At 41.5% G+C, this 22830-nt stretch overlaps 2 protein-coding genes across 2 annotated transcripts; both read right to left on the reverse strand.

The window, feature by feature from the left end:
• Positions 1-7039, reverse strand: LOC147152877 (microtubule-associated protein RP/EB family member 1-like). Its single transcript, XM_086037128.1, has 7 exons — positions 6862-7039; positions 4800-4939; positions 2753-2898; positions 2479-2680; positions 2293-2402; positions 2039-2191; positions 1-895 (listed from the first exon to the last, which is right to left on the reverse strand). Exons 2-7 carry the CDS (start codon positions 4918-4920, stop codon positions 851-853), a joined length of 777 nt encoding a protein of 258 aa, XP_085893254.1. The 5' UTR covers positions 4921-4939; positions 6862-7039; the 3' UTR covers positions 1-850.
• A 175-nt stretch (positions 7040-7214) lies between these two features.
• LOC147152878 (DNA (cytosine-5)-methyltransferase 3C-like) lies at positions 7215-21782 on the reverse strand. Its single transcript, XM_086037003.1, has 19 exons — positions 21759-21782; positions 19760-19809; positions 19257-19422; positions 18917-18979; positions 17667-17783; positions 17296-17385; positions 16805-17173; positions 16441-16485; positions 16258-16337; positions 15138-15250; positions 14883-15066; positions 13297-13381; positions 12884-13029; positions 11950-12040; positions 11708-11856; positions 11535-11620; positions 10221-10290; positions 9738-9859; positions 7215-9613 (listed from the first exon to the last, which is right to left on the reverse strand). The coding sequence occupies exons 2-19, from the start codon at positions 19784-19786 to the stop codon at positions 9373-9375; spliced, it is 2244 nt and encodes a 747-aa protein (XP_085893129.1). The 5' UTR covers positions 19787-19809; positions 21759-21782; the 3' UTR covers positions 7215-9372.
• Positions 21783-22830: the final 1048 nt, after the last annotated feature.

Below are 22830 nucleotides of genomic sequence, written 5' to 3' on the forward strand. Positions count from 1 at the left end.
TGATTTGCAAACAGTCTATTTATTAATGAGAAGGCAAAAAAAACACGCAGGCACCGTCTGATTGTGTGCAACATTCACTCGGTTATTAAAGGCCGTCAAAGCACGAGACTGCTGCATGTCTCGAGGATTTGGCAGGACCGTCTTGTTCGACGTGTTCAAATTTTTGCACTTTTTCGGCACCCAAACACAGAAGAAAATCCCCGGCAGGGCGCTTGTATGATGAGCTCAGATAATACAAATACCTTAACACACACACACACACACACATGCAGTACAATGACCACAACATTGAACCTGGTTGGACTCATCATGACAAATGACCTGGCTCTGTCGGTTTATGACTCTTTTGAGTACGAGTGACGACCAAACTGACAGATGGTCCCACACCAAAAGGGACCAGTGCGTCCAACAGAAAACAAGAGAATTTGCTGAAAGTAAAAATTCGATCAAATATGGCCAATGTATAGCGAAACTGCTAGCGTCTTTTCAAATAATTGTACCAGTTGGGAATGTCAAAACGGGAGGCAGACAGAGAGCCAACAATCTGGTTAGTGAACTGAAAGTCAGGACTTCAGAGAACATCGTTGAGAGTAGATCCCCCCCCCCCAAAAAAAAAAAAAGTACAGTACATACACGACCACACGCGCATAGATTTTCTTACACTCGTGTGATAGAAACATCAGATCCTTCCCAGCATGGAGGAAAAGGATTTTGTTGACAGAAGAATTGTGAGTCTAGTGGCAGCAGCAGAGGTCAGCTCGCACAGGACTCGAGCGAGGACGTCGAAGATTGGTCACGCCATCGACGTTTGGAGGGGGGTGGGGGGAAAACAGCTCGTGGTCTGCCGATGCTAAAACTCTTCCGGTTCTTCAGCATCCGGGATCTCAAAACCCTCCTGGAGAAAGCCAGAGTGCAAAATGAATATAAGTAAAACATCGATGATCCATCATGAAGGGGACACAAAAAGTTCTGAACAATAGACTTTTGGGTGACATTTCCAGATAAACCCAAAATGCACCAAATCCTTTACAAGTAAACTTAAGATTTAAGGTATTTAAGGGCATTCTAAGATGGCGGTGTCAGAAAGAAAGACTTGCTTTGGAAAATTTTTCCTGCCGTCTGGAGAACACACTTGTATACAACAAACGACAACAGTTCGGACATACATTTGGTTCACGCCAAAGTCACGGGGGTCAAATGGCAGTGGTATTTCCCCACACAAAGATTTTTTGTCGTAAATATTGAACACATTATGGAGATTGTCGGCCCGACCCGTTTCGGACTCAATTATCGGCACAAATTCACTCTTAACACATCTCAAACGAAAAGATAATCTTATTGGGCGGACGTTTGATGTCCTTGGTCGGGAAGGAGCAAAAACAGGATAAAAACAGCCTGTGTCTTTATGTGTGTAACCGGCCTCATTTGACCCTCTCTAAACCTTTAATGCAAGTCCAATTGATCCATGTTTCAGTACTTTTTACACAACTGTGTTTGATCCATCAGCATTAAAAAAAACAACTAAACTTCCACACATTAAACACATTCATATTAAATACATTTGCACATTCTGCATATTAAAATCGTTTTTTAAAACACATTGTCAATGTATCCAACCATGGGGGAGCATGGTGTGTTGGTGTGTGACATCGGTTGCTGCTTGTGAGCGCCGAGGTGTGAGCTGTGGCCGACGGCAGCTCATGTGCTCACTGTATTTGTGTTTTACTGCTGTCCTGGTTTCAATAAATTGCATCCGTGACTGTAGCCCCCCCACAGCCGAGGGCATTACAGTAAATATACAAAAAAAAAAAAGTTAATTAGTGCGATAAACGCCGAGAGTGATTGTTCTATTATCTGATGGCAATATTTAAGATTGCATCTGATTGGCCGAAGTCCGATAAAAGAAGATAATTCCATATAAATCTTATCCCGTCTTTGCGATATGCATACTACATGGGCCATTATCGCAATGGTATTTTTTTTTTTCAAAATATTGTGCAGCTCTATTCATCTAAATCAGAAAAACATCATGACTTACATCTACAGCGTAGAGGATATCCACAATCTTTTGCAGTGCAGGATCGCCCTGGCCTTCATTCTCCTGGCAAATAAGCTCGATGTTCCGCAGCTTACCGAAGTAAAAGTCTCTCTCCTTCTCTATGTCCTGAACGGTACACCTCAGTTCCTCCAGCTGTACACCAGCACACAAACATTATCAGTCACACACCTGCAAAACCAAAGATTTCAAATGTATTTATTTATTTATTTATTTATTTTTATTTTATTTTTTACTTCAGACAGGATCTCAGCCCCCTCCTTGTTGGGAGTGGCACTTGCGGACTTCCTGCCGCTAATGGGCACCACCTTGGGGGCGACTTTGGCAACTGGCGGCCTCTGAGGAGCTGGAGAGAACAACGAGAAATGAGATGATGTGAAGGGCGCGACGGACGCTTGTGCTTGATGGGCGGGGGCGCTCACCCCGACTGATGGCCTTCTTCGGGGGCTTATTAAGTGCCGACGTGGCGGTGTTGGGCGGAGGTGCCGCGTCTTGGCCCTTCCTGGCCTCCACCGGGTCATACTCGCTCTCGCAGTAGTTGGCGTCGAAGAACTTCTTGAACCACTGCACAAACTCAAAGTTGTCTTGGAACTTGCCCTTCACCAGCTTGTCCACAGGGATGATCTGAAAAAGAAACATTTCTACAGCACGCCTCGCCTCAAATATTGAGCACACCTCAAGGAAAGCGTCACTGACTTTGTCGATGCTCATCTTTTTGAAGGCAATCTGGAGGAGCTTGAAGTTGTGAATGTACTCGTGCTCAAGCTTGGCGCCAAATTTCACTTTCTTCACAGGCACAGAGCCCGGGAACAACATGTCCATAAATTGACAGTAGGCGGCACCTATGCAAACAAATACAGTGGTGCCATGAGATGGCAGTTGAATTTGTTCCGTGAGCACGCTTGCAACTCAAAACACTCAAATCATATTTCCCCACTGAAATGAAGAGAAATGCCATTAATCTAGGGATGTTCCGATCAGGTTTATGACACCGATACCGATCATGCATGAGTGAGATCGGCCGATACCGATCACATAGAATACCTGTATATTTTTCAATTGTTTTTATGGTGACTGCTATTATGCAATATCTAAAAAAAAAACAGCCATTATTATTGCCTTAATTTTGACAAAAATCTATATATGTTTTCAAAAGCATGTAGAAATACAAAACCGTTGCTGTCACAATACAACAATTACTCAGTCACAAAGATAACTGAAAAATTTACCAGCTTTTAGTAACACAGTTTTTAACAGGTCAAAATAATCAAAAGTCTCAAAAGACTTCATTATGCAAAAAGTCAAATAAATAACATGCCACCTAAACATTGCATTCTTCAGAATATAATCAAAGTAGAAAAAATATTCACATGCAGGCTTCACTCGAATAAACTATTCAATGAGTTCCTAAATTGAAACGACTCAGGAACTTGTTTTCTTGTCTTGTGCATAGACAAACTATCTCAAGCATTTGTCAACGAGAAAAAAGTAATGCATCATGCATAAGATGCAGCATGCGTGCCATACAGCGTAAACCCGGTCGCCCATTTATGGGTCACAACTTTCCGCGCATGCATTTATCACGCATGTATTTTGTCTTTTGGAATACATATGCCTCGTTCGAACATTGTCATTAAAAGCAGTAAGCGAGCGAAAAACTCCCTTGTTAGACTCAACATTGACACAGGACTGACATCCGAGCTCCATTTAACACTTGTAACTCTTAAACAGGATAATAGGCCTTCTTTTAGGAAACATTCGATGCGACAATACACTCTGGTGGCACTACGTCTGTGAAGTATTTGTGTCCCGATAGCACGTAGCTAGCGAGGCTCGAAGTGGGCGGGCAGACGGCGGAATCCGGTGTCTTCCACCACCTAGAATGGTTGGTCATCAAGTCCGATAAATTTCATTATTTTCCTGGTTATTTGCGTTGCCTTTTGCCTGTCGCGCTGATATGGGTTTGAGTTGGTCAGCATGGGCTGCGTTAGCTGCCGTTTCATTGTTGCTGCTGCTTCAATGCAGTGAGCCTCATAAATTCACCATAGTCTTCCGATTGCTTGTTCTTCAAATGTCGGATTAAGTTGGTTGTGTTGAAACTTGTGGCCATGCTCCCCCCGCAAGGTACTTTTTCATGGCATATATTACAAGACGCAAACTCTACAGAGGAGACATGTTTGACTGTTTATTATTGTCGTGCGCCTCCGCAGAAGGGCGGGGGGGGGGGGGCGCAACACTACTCGCAGGCTGGTCTGTCGTGGCTGTAGGCTGCGAAGCATGAGCTGCGGGTGATCAGATTTTTTGATCGGCAATAAAAGGCTTTGATCAAATATGCCGATGACGTAATTTTGCACGAAAATCGGCCAATCATTATCGGTGCCTGATCGATTGGAGCATCCCTACGTTCGTCCAACTATCAATCTGCTGTGCTTGGTAAATTGGTTTTCCAGGAAAAATATATCAATCCAAACTCATTTAAAATCAATTTTCAATCATTGTAATCAATCAATTGTATCCATAACGGAAAATAACGTATTGAGTAACCCAAGAGAAGATCCAGTTTCAATTTCAGAAGAAGGGGCTCTTGATACAAAATCACGATATTGTAACGATACCAGTTGTATCATGGTACAGCCATGATCGACATATTGCAAGAAAGACATCAACGGTGTGATTCATCACATCACTGTACCTCAAGAACGTGATGTGTGCCACATCAAATAACGCTTTAAACGAGTCTCACCCGAACACAACATTTCGATCTTGGTGAGGTTCATCTGCAGCGAGTCGTTGATCCACACGAGCATGTCGTGGCGACTCAAGTTTTCGCTGGTCACCGAGGTGGAGTAGACGTTCACAGCCATTGTTTGTCCGTAAGCAGATCTTTGGAGGGGAAACAGAGTAACAATAAAAAAAATAAAATAAAAAATACAATTGACAAGACTGTTGCTCCTCCACTGATGTCTGCCCCACAAATAACTACGGTTGTCACGATCCAAACACTGTATGTGAGGGGATGTGTATGTGTAAATCAGAGCTGTTCAAATCATTTCCAAATAATCCCTATCAGGTAAAATAAATCAAACAGATTTTTACATTTTCTTTTTAAATTTCAAAAAGTTTCATTTTTAATTTTTAAAAACTTTTAAAATGTCACAAATTTGATGTTGAACAACGTTGACGATCAGAGCTGCGCATCGGCTATTTCACTGTCTGCATATTTAAATCGACCCACATGGTCCCAGTCGGTCCGAGTCAGCCAAACAACATCGAGAACGGATTTAACCTGTACCACATCACACGCAGGTGCCGCACTCCTGACACGCGGCAGAGTAAGGAAAAAATAAAAAAACAAAACAGTGTTTTGTACATTGCAGTCCCACAGACGCAATGACATGTGCCCCATATTGTTTTTTTTCACTGATCACCACGCTGTGCGTGTGTGAGTGTCTGTTGTTTTTGTTTGATATTTTTTCATTGTTTGGCAGTGTGTCTGCTCGTGCCGCGCCTGCGTGTGACATGAAGATTACGTTCTCGGCGCCGATTTTCTGTCGCTGACAAAGGATGGACCGGGACCACGTGGTCGATTAAATATGCAGGGCGGAACGCGGTGGCGGTTAGGCGATGCCCAGCTCTGGTGACGATAATATCGATGATGATGATATATATCTCGCCCACCCTACTGGAAAGTCACAAATAGTTTAAGCGGCACATCCAGATTTACAAGCATTACCATTCACACCTATGGGTGTTTAGTCTTAAATGAATCAAAAAGACTACTCGGGAGAAAAACAATGCAAGACAAGGAGAAAAGTGTTGATCATTGTTCTCCAAAGTAAAAGCAAATGTTTGACAATGTCTTACTTTAATTACAAACAAAGATAATCAGCCTGCTTTTATGATGGACAATAGAACGGAGAGAATACTCACTTTTAAGAGGCTGAAATCAGAGGGCTTGGACAATTAAAAGCTGAACAATGGCTCTAAACGATTAATCAATTATCAAAATGGTTGCCCATCAATTTGATGATCGATTAATTTTGACACTTCTGAGTACGTTATTTCGGAATAGCACAATCATTAAAATCAAAAAACTTAGAAAGAAAATGAGACGGGCCTTCTCGAGCCATGTAAAAATACTGCCTTGGTAAGTCAATTTAAAAGCACAACTTTTTATTTTAAGATCACATCGCCCAGTCCTAAATACGCAGGCGGGGGCAATACAAAACAACAAAATGGGAGGGTTGTGAATTGGTATTTGATGGCATGCAACACATACACGTTACATTGCCACACTCACCACCTTCACGTACAGCTTACGAATAAGGGCCGCTTCTCCAACAAATGCCCAGTACAGAAAGATGATTAGTATTATGTAATAATAATAATTACTATTAACTAGCGGGTTAATTGTTCCACAGCTGGTTGTTCCTGTATATTTGGCTTTGTGACAAACTTGAAAGTGAACGATTTGGATTTGACTGACTCAACAGGGCCGCGTTGCTAGCCGGTTAGCTCGGCTATGCTAAACCCTCTAGAGACAGTCGACCTTTCCCCGCCCGAAAATGTTGCTCGGATTTCACTTTGTGTCCGCAAGGAACTCACACGGTCGGAATTGCTTCCCACTAAAACTAAGTATTACCCGTTGAAGAAGTGTGTGAGTCGATAGTTGTTATTTTTATTTTGTTTGTAATAAACAGGGAAGTGAAACGGACGCGTTTTTTTTTGTCTCCGCCTCGAGTCGGCCACTGTCGGCTTCAACGGCGGATTTGCGGCGTGTTACCCACGAACGACGAAGAACCCACCTCGATGTCCAAAGCTCGAACTCGTCCGGTCTGTTATGTTCTGAGCGGTTCGGTCCAACTCAAGTCCACCGGTAGCGGAAGAAGAAAAAAATCGCTTGTTTTTTTTCCCTTCCTCTTTTAGTTCTACTTTCTTCTTCGTCCTATTTTCTATTTTTCACGTCAACGGGCGACTCGGCGTAAGCCGTCTAGTGCCACGGAGGGGCCAAACACACACACACACCCAAAAACCACAAAAAAACGCTCTTTGTTTTAGACTGTTTCTTTAAATTATTCCATAAAACAGAAAAAAAAATCCATGAAACCAAAAATACTTAGAAAATCAGACAACCAAACAAAGTACCAAAAAAAACAAAGCCCCCCAACAAGGTTAGGTAAAAAAATGTTGATAAGTTTGGAAACAGCTTTTTCACATACAGTATGTGCTTTATTTTATTTCAAGCTGTTCCATTTCTTCTCAGTCTGGTGGGGATACGATTATCATGCAGACCCAGTTCTTACAGGACGGGAAAAATAAAACAATTATGTTAAAACAACATAGATTTTTTTTTATACGTATGTAAATACACGTATAAATATACAAATTACAACTGCACAGACAAAATATCCGAATTTAAAAAAATTATACAATACCATTTCTTTTACATTTCAATGTTTGGTATTGAGATTTTGTACAATCTTTTCAATAAATTGAACATACAAAATTTATGTATATATGCTCCTGAAAACAAAATGAAAAATAAAGCATGTTAAAACGGTACAGCAAACAAAAAAAAAACATCTTTCCATTCAACATTCCTGAAGTCAAATATCATATTTCAATCCAAATTAGGGATTTGAGGTCCAACATGTCATGCCGACTGGTGTTTAAATGAGTAAAAACGCAACAACCTTAACAAAGGTGGGTGATGCAAATAAATCACCAATCAAATGGTTCCAAAAGAAGAAAATCCTCATTCTGGAGTGCCCCGTCCAGAGTCCTGGCCTCGACACAATTGAGATGCTGTGGCATGATCACAAGAATATTACTGATTTGAAATATTTTGAAAAGAGGAATTGTCCAGAATTCCTCCTGACCATTGTGCAGCTCTGATCTGCAATTATAGGACATGTTTGGTTGAGATTATTGCTACCGAAGGATGGTCAAACAATTAACAAATCAAAAGGTTTACATAACTTTTCCACCTTTTACAGTCAACATTTTTTTGGGTATTTTCAGTTAAGACATATAATTGTAAATGTCGGAATTAGTTTAAGCAGGTTGCATCTTCAATATGCTACAGAATGCGAAAGACAGGGTGTCCCAAAAAAGGTATTCATGCAATGACTAGCCATTACACCTATATTTCACATGGATTTAGTATTGATTGATAGAGACAAGGCGGTGGTCGACTGATTAGCACGACGTCTCACAGTTCAGAGGTCGTGGGTTTGATCCCGGCTCCGGCCTCCCTGTGTGGAGTTTGCATGTTCTCCACGTGCCTGCGTGGGTTTTCTCCGGGTACTCCGGTTTCCTCCCACATTCCAAAAACATGCATGGTAGGTTGATTGGACACTCTAAATTGCCCCTAGATGTGATTGTGAGTGCGGATGTTTGTTTGTCTCTGTGTGCCCTGCGATTGGCTGGCAAACAATTCAGGGTGTCCCCCGCCTACTGCCCGAAGACAGCTGGGATAGGCTCCAGTGCGCCCGCGACCCTTGTGAGGATAAGCGGTATCGATAATGGATGGATGGATGGATGATAGAGACAAGTCTAATGAGCTAGATTAAAGAAAAGAGCATTGCATTGAAGACAATTTAAAGTCATTAACGACAACACACTAAACGAATGATATGTGAGTAATAGGCAGTCTAAGAGTGAGCACGTTTTTGGCGGTGAACAGTGAAAAGAAAAAGAAAGTAAACCTTTGGCTTTCATAACCTCCATTGGAGCCTCCATCGGCAGCAGTAACCTCAACCAAACGTTTTATTTTGTAGTCACACGTCAGGAAAAAAGAATAGGCAAAACTGGTGGGTGTGTTTTGTTTGTATTTTAGCCCGACAACTTTAACCAACACCTAAAATCTGGTCACATTAAATGGACTCAATGTCGACAGACTCCTGACTCCGATTAGCGCTTGGAGAGGTCAGGGTTCAAATACCACCCTGCATATACATTTTGTTTGGTAAAAACATGGACACAATTGTTTGTGGCATTAGTTTAAGAAAATTGTGATTGCCTAATGTTGTGACATTGATGAAAATCAGGTGAAGTTTCTGTGGAAATCCAGCTCGTTCAAAGGGTTCACATACTTGCACGGGTTCTTGCCACTTCATGCATATATAAATATATTTTTCTGTATAAAAATGTTCTTCTTCCCTGAGTTAAAAAAAACTGTCGGCCCTAGACTTTAGTCAGTGGTTACGCTGTTGACTAAGGCCTATTTTTAAGTTGGGTTACTAAGTTAAATACCGACAAAACTGCAGTAAAGAATACTTAAAAAACTTGAACCAACATGAATCCCTTTCTTTTTTTCAAAGAAACATCATTCTCTTCCTAGCCGAGCTGCTGGACCGATGGAGGGACGTAGGCGACGGCGGTGGCTGGGCTGGAGGGCTGCTGAAAGCGGAGAGCTCCTCGCAGGCAAAGTAGTCCTTGAGTGGGGCAAAGAGGTGTCGGATAACGGGAACGCTCCACGCCTTGCCCAGCACCTTCTGCCTCTGCTGCCGGTTCATGTTCCTCACATCCGTATAATGTTTGGGAAAGCCAAAGATCCTGACAGAGGGTCACAGGTGATGGAAAACCTTAGTCAGAATGTTACCCGTATACATACACTATACACACTCACACAAGTTCACAAGCACACACTATCGCGCACACCCACACACACGGTTTGTACTTTTCAAGTTCGGTGATCCAGAGGATGTCTTCTTTGCCTTGGTGGAGGACTGGAAGTAGCGAGACATTTTTGCCCTGCTTCAGTGAGTTTGGGTTTGTGGTGATGGTTCTCACTTTGGTGAACTGCAAGGGACCCCAAACACAACAACTACGTTAACTTGGCAGCTTACTGCAGCTGACCAAAACTTGGTCAAACATGAACTACGCTTCACAATACAAAAGACCTTTGTGGGACCTTGAAAAAAAGGTGACTTGTTCATGTTAGTACATCTAACTAATGCAAGCACTGATAATAAGTGCTAAATAATGTACAAATATGAACTTGTGACTGAGCAAGATTGTATGACTTAACAGTAGGTGACTTGCTCGCGCTTCTGATATGCGCCACCCCTCGACAAAGTTTTCTACAAACTTTTGACTCATTGTGACTGATGGGAGATAGCGGAACAATAAAGTCGCCTGTGTGGTGTGCGGGATCACTGACCCTGGCTTCCCTGCCGATCTCCAAACAGTCCTGCAGACTCAGTTTGTCACTCTGGGAGGCTGCAATGGGCCTGAGAGACAAAACACCACTCAAATGCAGTGACAAAAGATGAAATGATAATGTATAAACGTTATGATGCTGTTCCAGTGGCTGAGGCTTGCACACATCCTCATCCCAACTATTTTCAAAAATGTGATTGAGAGTAATGCTTTTTTTTTAAGAAGTCAAATATATTTTCAATCAAAAATTGTAAAAAAAAATTGTATTTTCAAAGCACACAAATTGTATATTATCAAAGATTAGTGGAAAGTCATATTTTTCCTAGGTGATTGTCATCCATCCATTATCGATACCCCTTATCCTCACAAGGGTCGCGGGGCGTGCTGGAGCCTATCCCAGCTGTCTTCGGGCAGTAGGCGGGGGACACCCTGAATTGGTTGCCAGCCAATCGCAGGGCACACAGAGAAAAACATCCGCACTCACAACCATACCTGGGGGCAATTTAGAGAGTCCAATCAACTTACCATGCATGTTTTTGGAATGTGAGAGGAAACCGGAATCCCCGGAGAAAACCCACGCAGGCACGGGGAGAACATGCAAACTCCACACAGGGAGGCCGGGGCCGGGATCGAACCCACGACCTCTGAACTGTGAGGCGGACGTGGTAACCAGTCGGACACCGTGCCGCCCGGTGATTGTCATAATATTATGATAAAAAGTTGTATTTTTCAAGAAAATACATTGTAATATTTACAATAGTTTTCCCCAGGGAATTCATAATATTACAGGAACAATGTGAGTTTCACACCCTACCATCCAAAAAACCCCAAATCGTAATATTTGTATAGTTCGAGGAAAAATCTAAAATATTACTTTATGTTGTATCTATCTTGTTTCAATGTCAAACATTACATTAAAATGGTATTTTTCAAGGAAAAATGTTATAAAAATACCAAAATAAAGCTATATTTTCTTCAAAGCAAAAAGTTGTCATATTATGATATTAACATTGGACTTACCAAAAGCAAGTCTTAGAAGCATAAGAATAGAATGCATTTCCTCCAAAAATAAAATTGTATTTTTTTCTCAAAAAGTTGGAAAGTTGTAATAATGCAAGATAAAAGCTTATTTCTTCAGTGAAACAGTGTCTGAATCAATCGAGAATAACGCTTATAGAGTAAAGCAGGAAGAGATTAAGTTGTATTTTTTTCAACAAAAGTTACATTATAATGAGTTTTAAAAGCTAAACCTTTCGGGTTAAACGTGAGTGTCAAAATGTTTCGCCAACCCTGTTATGTAAGTCATATGAGTCACCTGCTCATCCCCGGGATGTTCCCCCAGAAGTAACGCGCTCTGTGGGCTGGGCTCACTTTGACGGCATCCACCAGAACCGGGTTGCACTGTCAATCAAAAGAGCGGCAGTGAGCCAACATGGGCGGGTGGGGGGGGTGGGGCGGGAGAACGGACAGCAGGGTGGGAAGAGGAACCTCGAGGAAGCGACAGATGTTGAATTTGTCGTGTGTGTTCATGAAGACGACGTTCTCAAAGAGCCAGAAGAACGGCCGGTGGTCTTCTTCTTTGGGCTTGAGCAGCTGCAGGATGCGGTAGAAGTCGAAGAAGAGCCTGCCTGAACCCTCTTGAGGAAAGAAGATCACGCAGTTCAGATGCCAATTATCTCGTTTGTCTCCGAAAGAAACAATCACTAACCGTGGCCTACTAATCAACACACCGTAGAGTCCTTTTCTGATGGGATTTACGATGGAGAGGTCGTTACAGGGGCTTCCCCCAATCAGCAAGTCAAAAGGACCCCACTTCTCCACCTAGAAGGAAAAAAAAGTGAATTTGGAAGTAACTGAATCCAATTTGATGGTTTTATGTATGTATAGCATTATCTATATGTAGTTGCTGTGGACTATTCTTACTGCTATTCAATATTCACTTCTGTATACAGTAGATACTGTAGTATGCAACATGCATATAGTATAGAGTATCTTTGTTCATATATATATTATTATGCTTATGTTTATTTCATTCTCCGCTGAATTTCTTTTTATGGTAAATTCAATGCTGCTGGCTGCTGCTCACATTCCCTGATTAATTTCAGAGTGTTTAGAAAATAGTCAAATAATTTCCAATTGGTCCTTGCGTCCTTCGATTTTTTCTGCAGCCTTTGTGCCCTCGGAGGAAAAGGTTTGAACAGCCTTGATTTAAAAAGGGAAGTCAACCCCAAAATTGTTGACATTACAGTTGCTCATTGCTCAGGTAACAACCAATCATGGCTCATCTGTTTTCTGAAGCAGAGCCGTGATTGGGTGTTACCTGAGCCCTGAGCAACTGTGATCTCATTTTCGGTCAACAGCAAGTGACAAAATGGCCACCGCCTGGGATAGATAAAAAGAGGTAGACTTTACTGCTTAATTCGTATTCCACAAATACAATATTAATCAAAATATCAAGTTTAGACTAGTGGGTCTGCGTACAACATATTACTGTCAAGAAAACTTGGGGGTTGCCTTCCCCTTTGAGGCTCATCCTCTTCTATGGACATGGGTGGGATACTTTCAAGTTAACTGGCAGGTATGAAACTTCAACCAAAGTGGCTTTTGCGCGTGCGTGTGCGTGCGTAGGTGTGCGCGCATGTGTGTGTGTACTTGTGCTCATACCAGATTCTTGTTGATGCAGCGCGTGTCACCAACATGGATGATCTTCCCGTCGTGGTTGACGAGCCCAACCGCGATGGAATCCTCACAAATCTCTGAGGCGACATATGTGTGGATCTTGAAGCCGAGGTCCTTCAACACTTGGAATCCTGCGACAGGGCGAGCCAACGTTAAGCTACTGGGCAACTCGTAATTCAGCGGCTATGACCCTGAAACATGTTCACAACTGATACTTGAACACACTCAAACCTAATTCTGAAGCATACTCAAATTTGATACTGGAACGTATTCACCTCAGATAGTCAAACATGATCATAACATACACTAAAACATATTTGCATCTGATACTGAATGGTACTGACATCTGCTATCGCCTTGGCGATGACTGATTTTCAAATGTGTGTGCGTGTGCTGACCTGTTGCAATGCCGTCAAAAAGTGAGAGAACTCGGATGGGTCTTCGTAGGTTAGTGGGGATGGACGGGTAAACGCGGTGGGGCTCCTGTAGTGGGGGACGACAGATAACACAATGGAGAAATGTTTTAAGTGCAGTTCTTTACATAATTCCTTCATCCTCGAGCACATTTAATCATATCATTATTATTGTATTTCAAATATAGAATATTTGCATCATTTTAATGCTCTATACAGCTCTCATGCAGCAGTATTTCCATCATATTAAATATTCTATACACTTGGATTGCAGCATAATCACATCCTATTTAGGGATGCACTGATGCGGGTACTGGTAATCCAGTCCAACTTCAATTTAATTTATAAAGAACTTGCGGAGACTGAAAGACGGGAAGTGAATAGGCCTGTCTGACGTTCAGAGGTAGATCATTCTAAAATCTTGGCGCGGCCACTGAAAAGGTCCAATCACATCTCAGCGTTCTTTTCTGTTTTGATGCAAGAAGTTCTTTTAGGTTTTGGAACAAGAAGAAGGGCCCGATCCGCCAACCTCAGTCAACAAAACGGGGAGTATGGCATCAGAAAATCATACACGTACTGAGAGGCCAAACCATGAAGACAATTAAGGCAAACAAAATCATTTTAAATGAATACGAAGGTTCACTGGGAGCCAGTGGAGGGATCGGAGGATGGGAGTTATATGGTCAGATTTACATGATCCAGTTAGAAAGCGAGCGGCCGCATACTGGTCGAATTCAAGTCGTGAGAGTGATGTTTTCATGAGTCCAATGTACAGTGTATTTCAGTAATCTAAACAAGTGGTTACAAAAGCATGGAATAAAATTTCAATGTTATGTTCAGATTATGTTGACACTGCTGAAAGAAGCCGGACTTGACAACAGCACTGATCTGGACATCCAATCTCAGAGCGGAGTTCAGCTTCACTCCAAGGTTTGTTACAGCTTGTCTAACAGCCTGGGTCCACTAAATTGACAGTGACTGCATCACTTGGAGAACATAGGACCACCTAAGTTCTTTTCTCATTAAAATGTACAAAATTAAAAGCCGTCCATGCTTTGACCTCATCCAAGCACTCGAGTAGCATTATTGACTGTTTCAAAGTGACTTCAATTTGGCTGTGATCTGCATAACAATGGAACAAGACATTATATTTACGTAGGATGGACTCGAACAGTAAAAGTGGCAAAATGTGAAAAAAAAAATAGAGGACCAAGTAATGACCCTTGGGGCACTCCACAAGAAAGAGGCGCTGAAGAAGACACTGCATCATCAACCTGCATTGAAAAACTTCTGCTAGTTAAGTAAGATCAGTATGTTAAATAAGGTAAATGCTAAGGTTACGACACACAGGAGCGCACTGGTTTTGGTACACCACAATTGCCAGGCAATTTCAAATAAGACAGGCGAATGATTATGCCCTGACACGCAGAGATACAACATCACCAGACTGAAATACAAGTTCCGAGTAGGAGCCATGTAAGTGTGCATGTAGACTGCAAATTACGCTCGGAAAACCGATGCTATAATTAGTGATGAAAAGGGCTACAAAGGACGTCAAAGCCAAGACTCACAAACTCCATGCCGCTGTTGTTGGCAAAGAACTGCTGGACGCGAATGCTCCAGTCCTCTCTGGGAAGGAGGGCGCGGTGGGCTCGGTGGTCCTGACACATATAGCAGATCCAGGGGTCCACATGCTTGAGCGAGTCAAAGGTCCCGTGGCCCACCAGTATGTTGAGGCAGTCATTGCAGTAGGATCTTGGACAAGAGACAAAATGGTTGAAGGTGAGTGCTCTTGAAGGGCGGCAAAAGAGGACGAGCAAACGGACCTGCAGCAGCCGCCGTTCCCGCAGAGGATGACCTCCAGGCCATAGCAGCAGATGGTGCAGTAGGACTGATAGCCGTCTTCGTCGTAGCGATACAAGGTTTCTGTGAAGTTGTCCTGCAACAAAGCATTGTGAAATTGTGATGGAGAAATGAGACAGATTCAGGTTAGGGATCAAATCTCAGCTCAGGTTTCTGTGTACAGTTTGTATGTTTCTTTTTTTATCCCACATGAACTTAATCGAAGACTATATTGTACGTTGATGTGAATGGTAATGTTTTTTTTGCATATACCGTATTTTTCTGACTATAAGCCGCTCTGGAGTATAAGTTGCACCAGTCAAAAAATGCCTGATGGAGAAGGAAAAAACATGCCGCAGTCTACTATGAGTCACATTTTTTGTGGGGGGGAATTTATTTGACAAAAACCAAAACCAAGAAAAGTAAAGCTCGGACTGGCAACCAAAATCCACGTACCCTAATCGTGCTGATGGCAGCAAACTAAACTTCTAAACTTCCACTTCTAACTATAGGAAAGTTTTTCTTTTTAGTTTAAAATGTCTTGACTTAACATGAACGTGGCGGTAATGCACCAAAAGTATTTGCCAACTGCTTATTCCATTTCTTCTTCTTTCTTTTAACGGTTGGTAAATACTTTTGGTACATTACCGCCACCTTCACATTAATGTAAGCCATTTTAAACCAAAAAGAAAACGTTTCCGTTCTTAGAAGCGGAAGTCTAAGTTGCAGGATCAGTCAAACTATGGAAAAAAGTGTGACTCATAGTATGTTAAATGCCCCGACAGTGGCTGGTGACCAGTTCATCGTTTGTTTAACTGCGCCCTAACATTTAATGGTGACTTTTCCATTTGGTTTCTACATGTGCCATGACATTGACAGGTGATCAATCAATTATTTGTTTAATGTGCCCTGACATTGCCTGGCGACCAGTGCAGAGTCTACCCTGCGTCTCACCCAGAATCAGCTGGCTGACCTGCATCAAGTGTGGCATTTAACAACCACGTGTTCTTTCTATTACGGACTAATCTACTGTATATAAGAACCACCCACACACAGGGTTTCTCAGGCCATTATTTGGCAACTAGGCTGCGTGAGCATCCTTACTTTGCACCGCAAGCAGAGACCTCCTTTGAAGAGTGGGTGGAATATCTCCACGTTGTCACTCCCACAACACAAACAGAAGCCTGCGGATGCAATGACAAAATTCATTTCACTACGTGGTGCTGATAAGGACACCAGATTCCTGATGAGATTTTGGGATGGCTTGTCTTGATAGAACACACAAACCTTCAATGTCTAGTTTCATGTCCACAATCCTCTCAATCGTCTCCTCTGCAACCACACACAACATTTTTTTAGCTACATGTAAATGAGATGGCAAGAAATCATTTAACTTAAAATGCATCAGAAGTGGGGCACCCGACTATGCTTGTATCCTTATTAGAGAAATTGTCTTTAATAATTCAGTAAATATGTAACAACGAAAAAATAATTCTAGCTAATAAATGAAAAATATATATTTATAAACTTATATTAAAAATGTTCAAACTTTTTCTTTTTTTTTACATACAAAATATAGGTTAAAATGTATATGTTAACATCGAAGAAGTAATTTGTCATTTGTACTACATGTGAATGAAAACAAACTCACTTCTGCATGTCTGGTCGGGCTGAGTGTAGGTGGCGCTGTTGGACGGGGTGACCTTATTGTACACTCTAGTTAAGGACTTCCTCTTGTGCATATGGTCAGGCGAGTGGTTATCATCCAATGCCATGCCGCATGGAATGCTAACATCCTTCGACCGCCTCCGCCCACCTTTGCCTTTCTCGCACTCGTCTTTCTCCTCCTTCACCTGATCTGCCGAATCGGTTTTGGATCTTTTCTTGGGGCTGCGTTTCTTGCGTTTCTGCTTGGCGGTGCTCTGCGGGCTCTGTGACGGGCTACTGGAGGAGATGCAGGTCTCTCTCTTCATGAGTTTCTCCTTTCTTTTTTTTTGTCTGACATCTGATTTAGTCACACCTTCATGAGAAGCAACATGACAGCGTTCATTAAAAATAATTAGCCCATTAATTTTTTTTTTTAATCTAAAAGTGGCAATTGCAGACAGCACATTGTTTGAGCGGTGATTACATCTGCCTTACAGTTCTGAGGTTCCGGCTTTGGATCTCGGCCCCAGCCTTCCTGTGTGGAGTTTGTGTGATCTCCCTGCGCTTCCGAGGTAGTCCGGCTTCCTGCCACATTCACAAAACGTTTGTCAGGTTCACTGAAGATTCAATATTGTCCATATGTTGGTGTGAATTTGAGTATGAATGCTTGTTTGTGCATATGGGCCCCCGTGGCCACAATGAGGAAAATTGTGATAGAAAATCAATGGATGCGGTTTTATGGGAAAAGACGTTTCACTTGAGCATTATGTAACATCCAAAGTTATTATCAAAATAATGTCCTCGTTAATTTCATGCATAGTCTGTTTTGGTCAAAATGCCAGGAAAAGATAAGAGACAACTTTTACCATTCCCACAGGCCGCAGCGAAGGACATGTTGATGTCATCCACATCATCATCTTTCTCATCATCACTGCTCAGCACGTAGATAAACTCCGCCGGAGAGTCATTTGAAGCTGGAACAACTGCAAAGACAAGTAAGTTGCAGTTGACCTTTAGTTGATGTTTCACCATTTCTGTTATATGATATATGATGTAAATATAACGTTCTAATTCTTTACATAGACCTTTTTTAAAATGTCTGGAATGTTATGTTCAGTTATACCCCAAATGCTTTAGGAATTAGGCATTTTTTGATTTACTTAAAAAAAAAAGTATTGCAGCATAACCTGTGGTAAGTCGAAAATAGTTGAAGTTCAAGATATCTACGGCATAATTTCACCTAGTTAAAACTTGATTTAAGATATCTGAAAAGGGACATGTTAATATCTTGAATTTAGTTGAATTAAAGAAATGAAAGGATCTGCTTTGATTGGCCATGATTGAAGTTGGCTGTGACCGCTCTTATAGCGACGCGGCCCTCCCTCACACAGATCTGCCGGCCTGCGCTCATCTGTGAAATGACCATCATTGGGTCTGATTCGCCTCTGTGCAGTGCAGGATTTACGCCAGTCACAAAAATAGAGCCCTCGATGTTAAAAGGTCTTGCGCTATGTGTATGGAGTGCCTGTGAGATGTGCAAACTTAAACAATCAAATCAATCGTTTACAAGCTATTTCCCAAAATGTGTCCTGGAGTGCGCCCTTGTGTATTTTGTAATGCCACGGCTAATTTACACAATAACAACCCCCACAACGAGTTCTTCCGTTCATGACTTGGCAAGATCAGATGTTTCCAAGTGGTGGTCAGACTAGACTGTGTGTAACCCTCTTCGGTCCAAGACAAAATGTAAAACGATCTACGGTGTTAGCAGAGATTAGCGTTTGCATCTGTTAAAATTTATTGCTCGGTGGAGTTGTCGACGCTGTAGCGGCACATGCGTCGATCCCCACACTAATTGATAAAGTGTAGGAAGTGCTGCCAAGACCAGTGAAAATGATTTTATTGTCTTTTTAGATGCTTGCTTTTTATTTAACATTCTGGGCTTCTGTTTCTGCTTGTTGAAGATGTCTGCCTCAGCATAAACCTCGAGCTCTGCCCCTGGTCTTCATGGTAACAAAAGCAAGCAGCCTGTACGGGCGGGGTGAGCAGTGGCTCATTTGCATGAGAATAAAACAATAATGAGAGAATGGCTGGGTGGAGGTATACTAGGTCTTACTTTTGGATTGGAAACGTTCCTTGATCTGAAACCGTATCACCTCTTCTGAGACGTCAATCACATCTAACAAACAAACAAAACAAAAATGAACATAGGGTCATGTTAGTTTGATGACTGCCATGGAGTATTGTGCCATGCTGCAAAGAAAAAAAGTCACAATGTTATGAGCGAAAAGAAATTCAGGAAAAAATATTTGTTTGTATTTTTTCCAGAAAGTATAATTACGGCAAGAATAAAGTTTTGTTTTACCAGATACAAAAGTCCTTATAATTATTTGTTTGCTTTCCAGTGTGGCCCAACACTCCTTTGAATCATGTCATGAAAAAATAACAATTCCCACCAGATGAATGATCCGTGTAACCTGAGGAATCCGAATCACACAAGTCCCATATAACATCTTCATGCTGTTTTTGCTGGGTCTTGACCAGCAGTTCGTGTGTTGGAGGTAACGTTTTGGATGTTTCTTCTTCTCGACTGCCTGACAGAGCCCAGGCATCCGTGAGAACCTTCAAACAGGAAAACAGAATTAAAAGCGGTGATAAGGGGCCCTCAAACTTACACAGCAATTCAGCTAAAAAAAAAAAAAAAAAAAAAAAGGATATTTACACCTATCAAAGTTAAACGAACAACAATTTAGATGATGGAAAGAAAATGTATACAGTACTTATATACTGTATAAATACAGACAGCAAAGTTCATTTTTTTTGTCTTTGGCATGGACAGTAAATAATTTTCTTTCAAAATCAATACAAATGGCATTCTATTTTGAAAATATAGATTTTCAACTGTAAACAGGAAAGATTTGTCAAGTCATGGGAAAGTCAAGTCGAGTCTCAAGAATACCAAAGTCCCAAATCCAAAAACTGGCATCAAGTGAGTCCAGTCCCCCGCCTCTGCAAATTAAAACATCATGTCATTTGATAAAATGACTTTTTTGTGTGTTCTGGAATAGATAATGTTCCTGTTGCATAACACATCCCTGGACAGAGATGCAGCTGCCATGCTGAAGGTCCACACAGAGTGTTTGGCTAGATAAATTTGATCTGCATTCGTCAAAAAATGGCGAGTTACTGTGCGGTGTTTGGCTCCAACAATACAGGTCAGAGGGACAAAACCTAATTTCAGCGTTTACCAGTACCAACTTGGAACCAAGGCAAGAGGACTGAACATTTGTCAAAGAAGAGATGGAGATTGTGGCTTTTATCAATCAGCAGAGCTAATCTTGCTCCAGCTGGATACCTAGTCATTATATCATACCATGCTAACCACTATCTATCCTTGCGCTAATGTTAGTAAATGCAGTTTTAGCTAAAGTTAGCCAAGCTGTCAGTAATTCCGGAACATTGGATGAATTGCCACTTTTCTTCACACACAGTTTTGTTTGAATTGTGTAGAGATCGTAGTTGTTCATGGCAGCCACTTTGTCTTCGTGCCATGTCTTTGCCAATGCATCCATGCATCCATTCATTATCCAAGCTGCTTATCCTCACAAGGATTGCAGGTGTGCTGGAGCACATCCCAGCTGTCTTCAGGCATATGTGGGGTACCCCCTGAATTGGTTGCCAGCCAATCGCAGGGCACACACAGACAAACAAACATTCGCACTCACAATCATACATCATCATTTACAGTGTTCAATTAATGTTGCATGTTTTTGGAATGTGGGAGGAAACGGAGTACGCGGAGGAAACCCACGCAGGCAAGGGGAGAACCTGCAAACTCCACACAGGAAGGCCGGGGCCGGATTCGAACCCACAACCTCTGCACTGTGTGGCAGACGTGCTAACCAGTTCTGCACTGTGCTGCCCGCCAATGCATCCAAAGTTTCTTAATATTAAACTTTTTAGCCCTCATTTTTGCACCTAAGGAGGTTGGGAAAATTTGTAACATAGATGATATTAACATATTAGGTTATAAAGAAAAAAAACAAATTAAAGAAAAATAAACACGAGTCAGTCAACTAGTCTTTCCATTTCAAGTCTAACTTACTCACCCAATAAGGACCTCCACCATGGCAGAAAAACAAATACCGATCACGTGATAGAAATTTCTTTTGCCATGTTAAAAAACAACAACTTTGATTTCACATCTCCATGTAAAAACAGCAAGGTGCTTTACTATTTTTCCCAGTTTTGTTTTTGAAAATTGTACATTTGGACATTTCTGGCTAAAGTGAATAATAATTACATTTTAAAGTTATAAAATATTTTGATTGGAGAGTTTCTTCAAGCTGGTGTATTAAAAACTACAAACACATAAAAGTTTTGGAGGTAATTGCTGATGTTGTATATTAAACCTTAATTATTTTGGGTGATGTCGGATACAGTTGTTAAGTATTATACATATTACACATACATACATATATTACATACGTATACATGCATACTATAATATGCATTTTCAATACATGGTCAACCCTCGCCAATTTGCGATTTGCCATTCATATGTAGCCATTTTTGTGTAACACTATTAAACCTATTGGGTATATTCCCATATTCTCAAAAAGTAGTTTAATTTTGTGACAAAACACTGAGGACATAATGACAGGGTACCATAAAAAGACAAATGAAATGAAAAAAGTATTTTTTTTCTCGTGCAGACGTTAACCACAACAAGCTAACTTGCTTGCTAACTGAGGACGAGCATTTTTGTATTTAGCGCCGGCCGGTGACCACTGACCACTAATCGCAATGCATCACGAGATAGTTAATAAGGCGCGAAGCTATCATTCGAGTTTCAACCTTCGTTCCCAAAAAGTACGTCAAAATAAGTAATAAATATACATATTTATATACATAAAAATAAATTAAGAAAACGACGTTGTCATTGGATTATTACAAACGTTTTACGTAGAGAGCCACTAGGAGGCCGCACGACATAATGAGCAGTTAACGACCGGAAGTGAGCGTTTCTTCTTGACCAATCACATTAGCGCGGGCAGCAAAGTAACCAATAAAATCAATAAGATTCATGCATCCTCTGCAAACTGATTCGGAGTCAGATTACATTCGCGTTTGCAAGTCCTTAGTCTGAACCCAAGTCAGTTTACCGCTGATGTTGTCCACGCCAAAAGGCAACATGGCGAAAACTACACTAGTGAGAGTATCGATCCAAACAACGCCGCAAATCAACGTGGATAACCAACACACGAGGCGCTTAACAACAACGGTGGCACTTGCACTTCTGAAGTTCGAAACTATCTTGCTCAACTATGGTCATTTACAGAATATCAAGTAAATAGCGTAAAATATCGCTAGTCACTCAATTAAATGAAGTCACTCCGATCCACGTGAACGTTTATCTTCGGAACAAAGTTATTCAGTTACGCAACACAAACCCAATCAGGGATGTGCTAGTATTGTGTTTTATTTACTCAAAATAACTGCGTTGTAGTGCACAGCATGGTGACATGATCAAGTTTGAACAAATATTAAGAAAAATACATGCTGGTGTACTTACCATGGTCGCTTCCCTCCGCGTGGACTGGACATTTAAACCAGCACAAAGCTGAGGGGCCTCGGGGGCCACCTCCTCTTAAACAATACCCCCCACCCGCGGCCCCTGCGCCCCCCGCCGATCCCACTATCCGAAATACCCTCTGTTTGCGCCATTTCCAGAATTTCTACGAAAAATATCATATTGGGTCGTTATAAAATGTAATAACCAAACTATTCAAGTTATTATACTATTCAAGTCGGCGATGTAGTTCAAAAGATGACGATGCTAAGTAACCAAAAGCTAGCGATAACTATGCGACGCCAGCAGCGGCTCGTTAGCTACTACGCTACGCTGCGTGCTTACATGCTAGTTGCAAAAAAAAAAAAAAAAAAAAAAAAAATAGTATGAGAATCCTTTGGAATTACTTGCATGCCTGCATAAATTGGGGTCAAAATATGATCTGATCTTTATCTAAG

The sequence above is a fragment of the Filicampus tigris genome, chromosome 1 (assembly GCF_054856515.1).
Source record: "Filicampus tigris isolate MCC_2025a chromosome 1, RoL_Ftig_1.0, whole genome shotgun sequence".
Lineage (NCBI taxonomy): Eukaryota > Metazoa > Chordata > Actinopteri > Syngnathiformes > Syngnathidae > Filicampus > Filicampus tigris.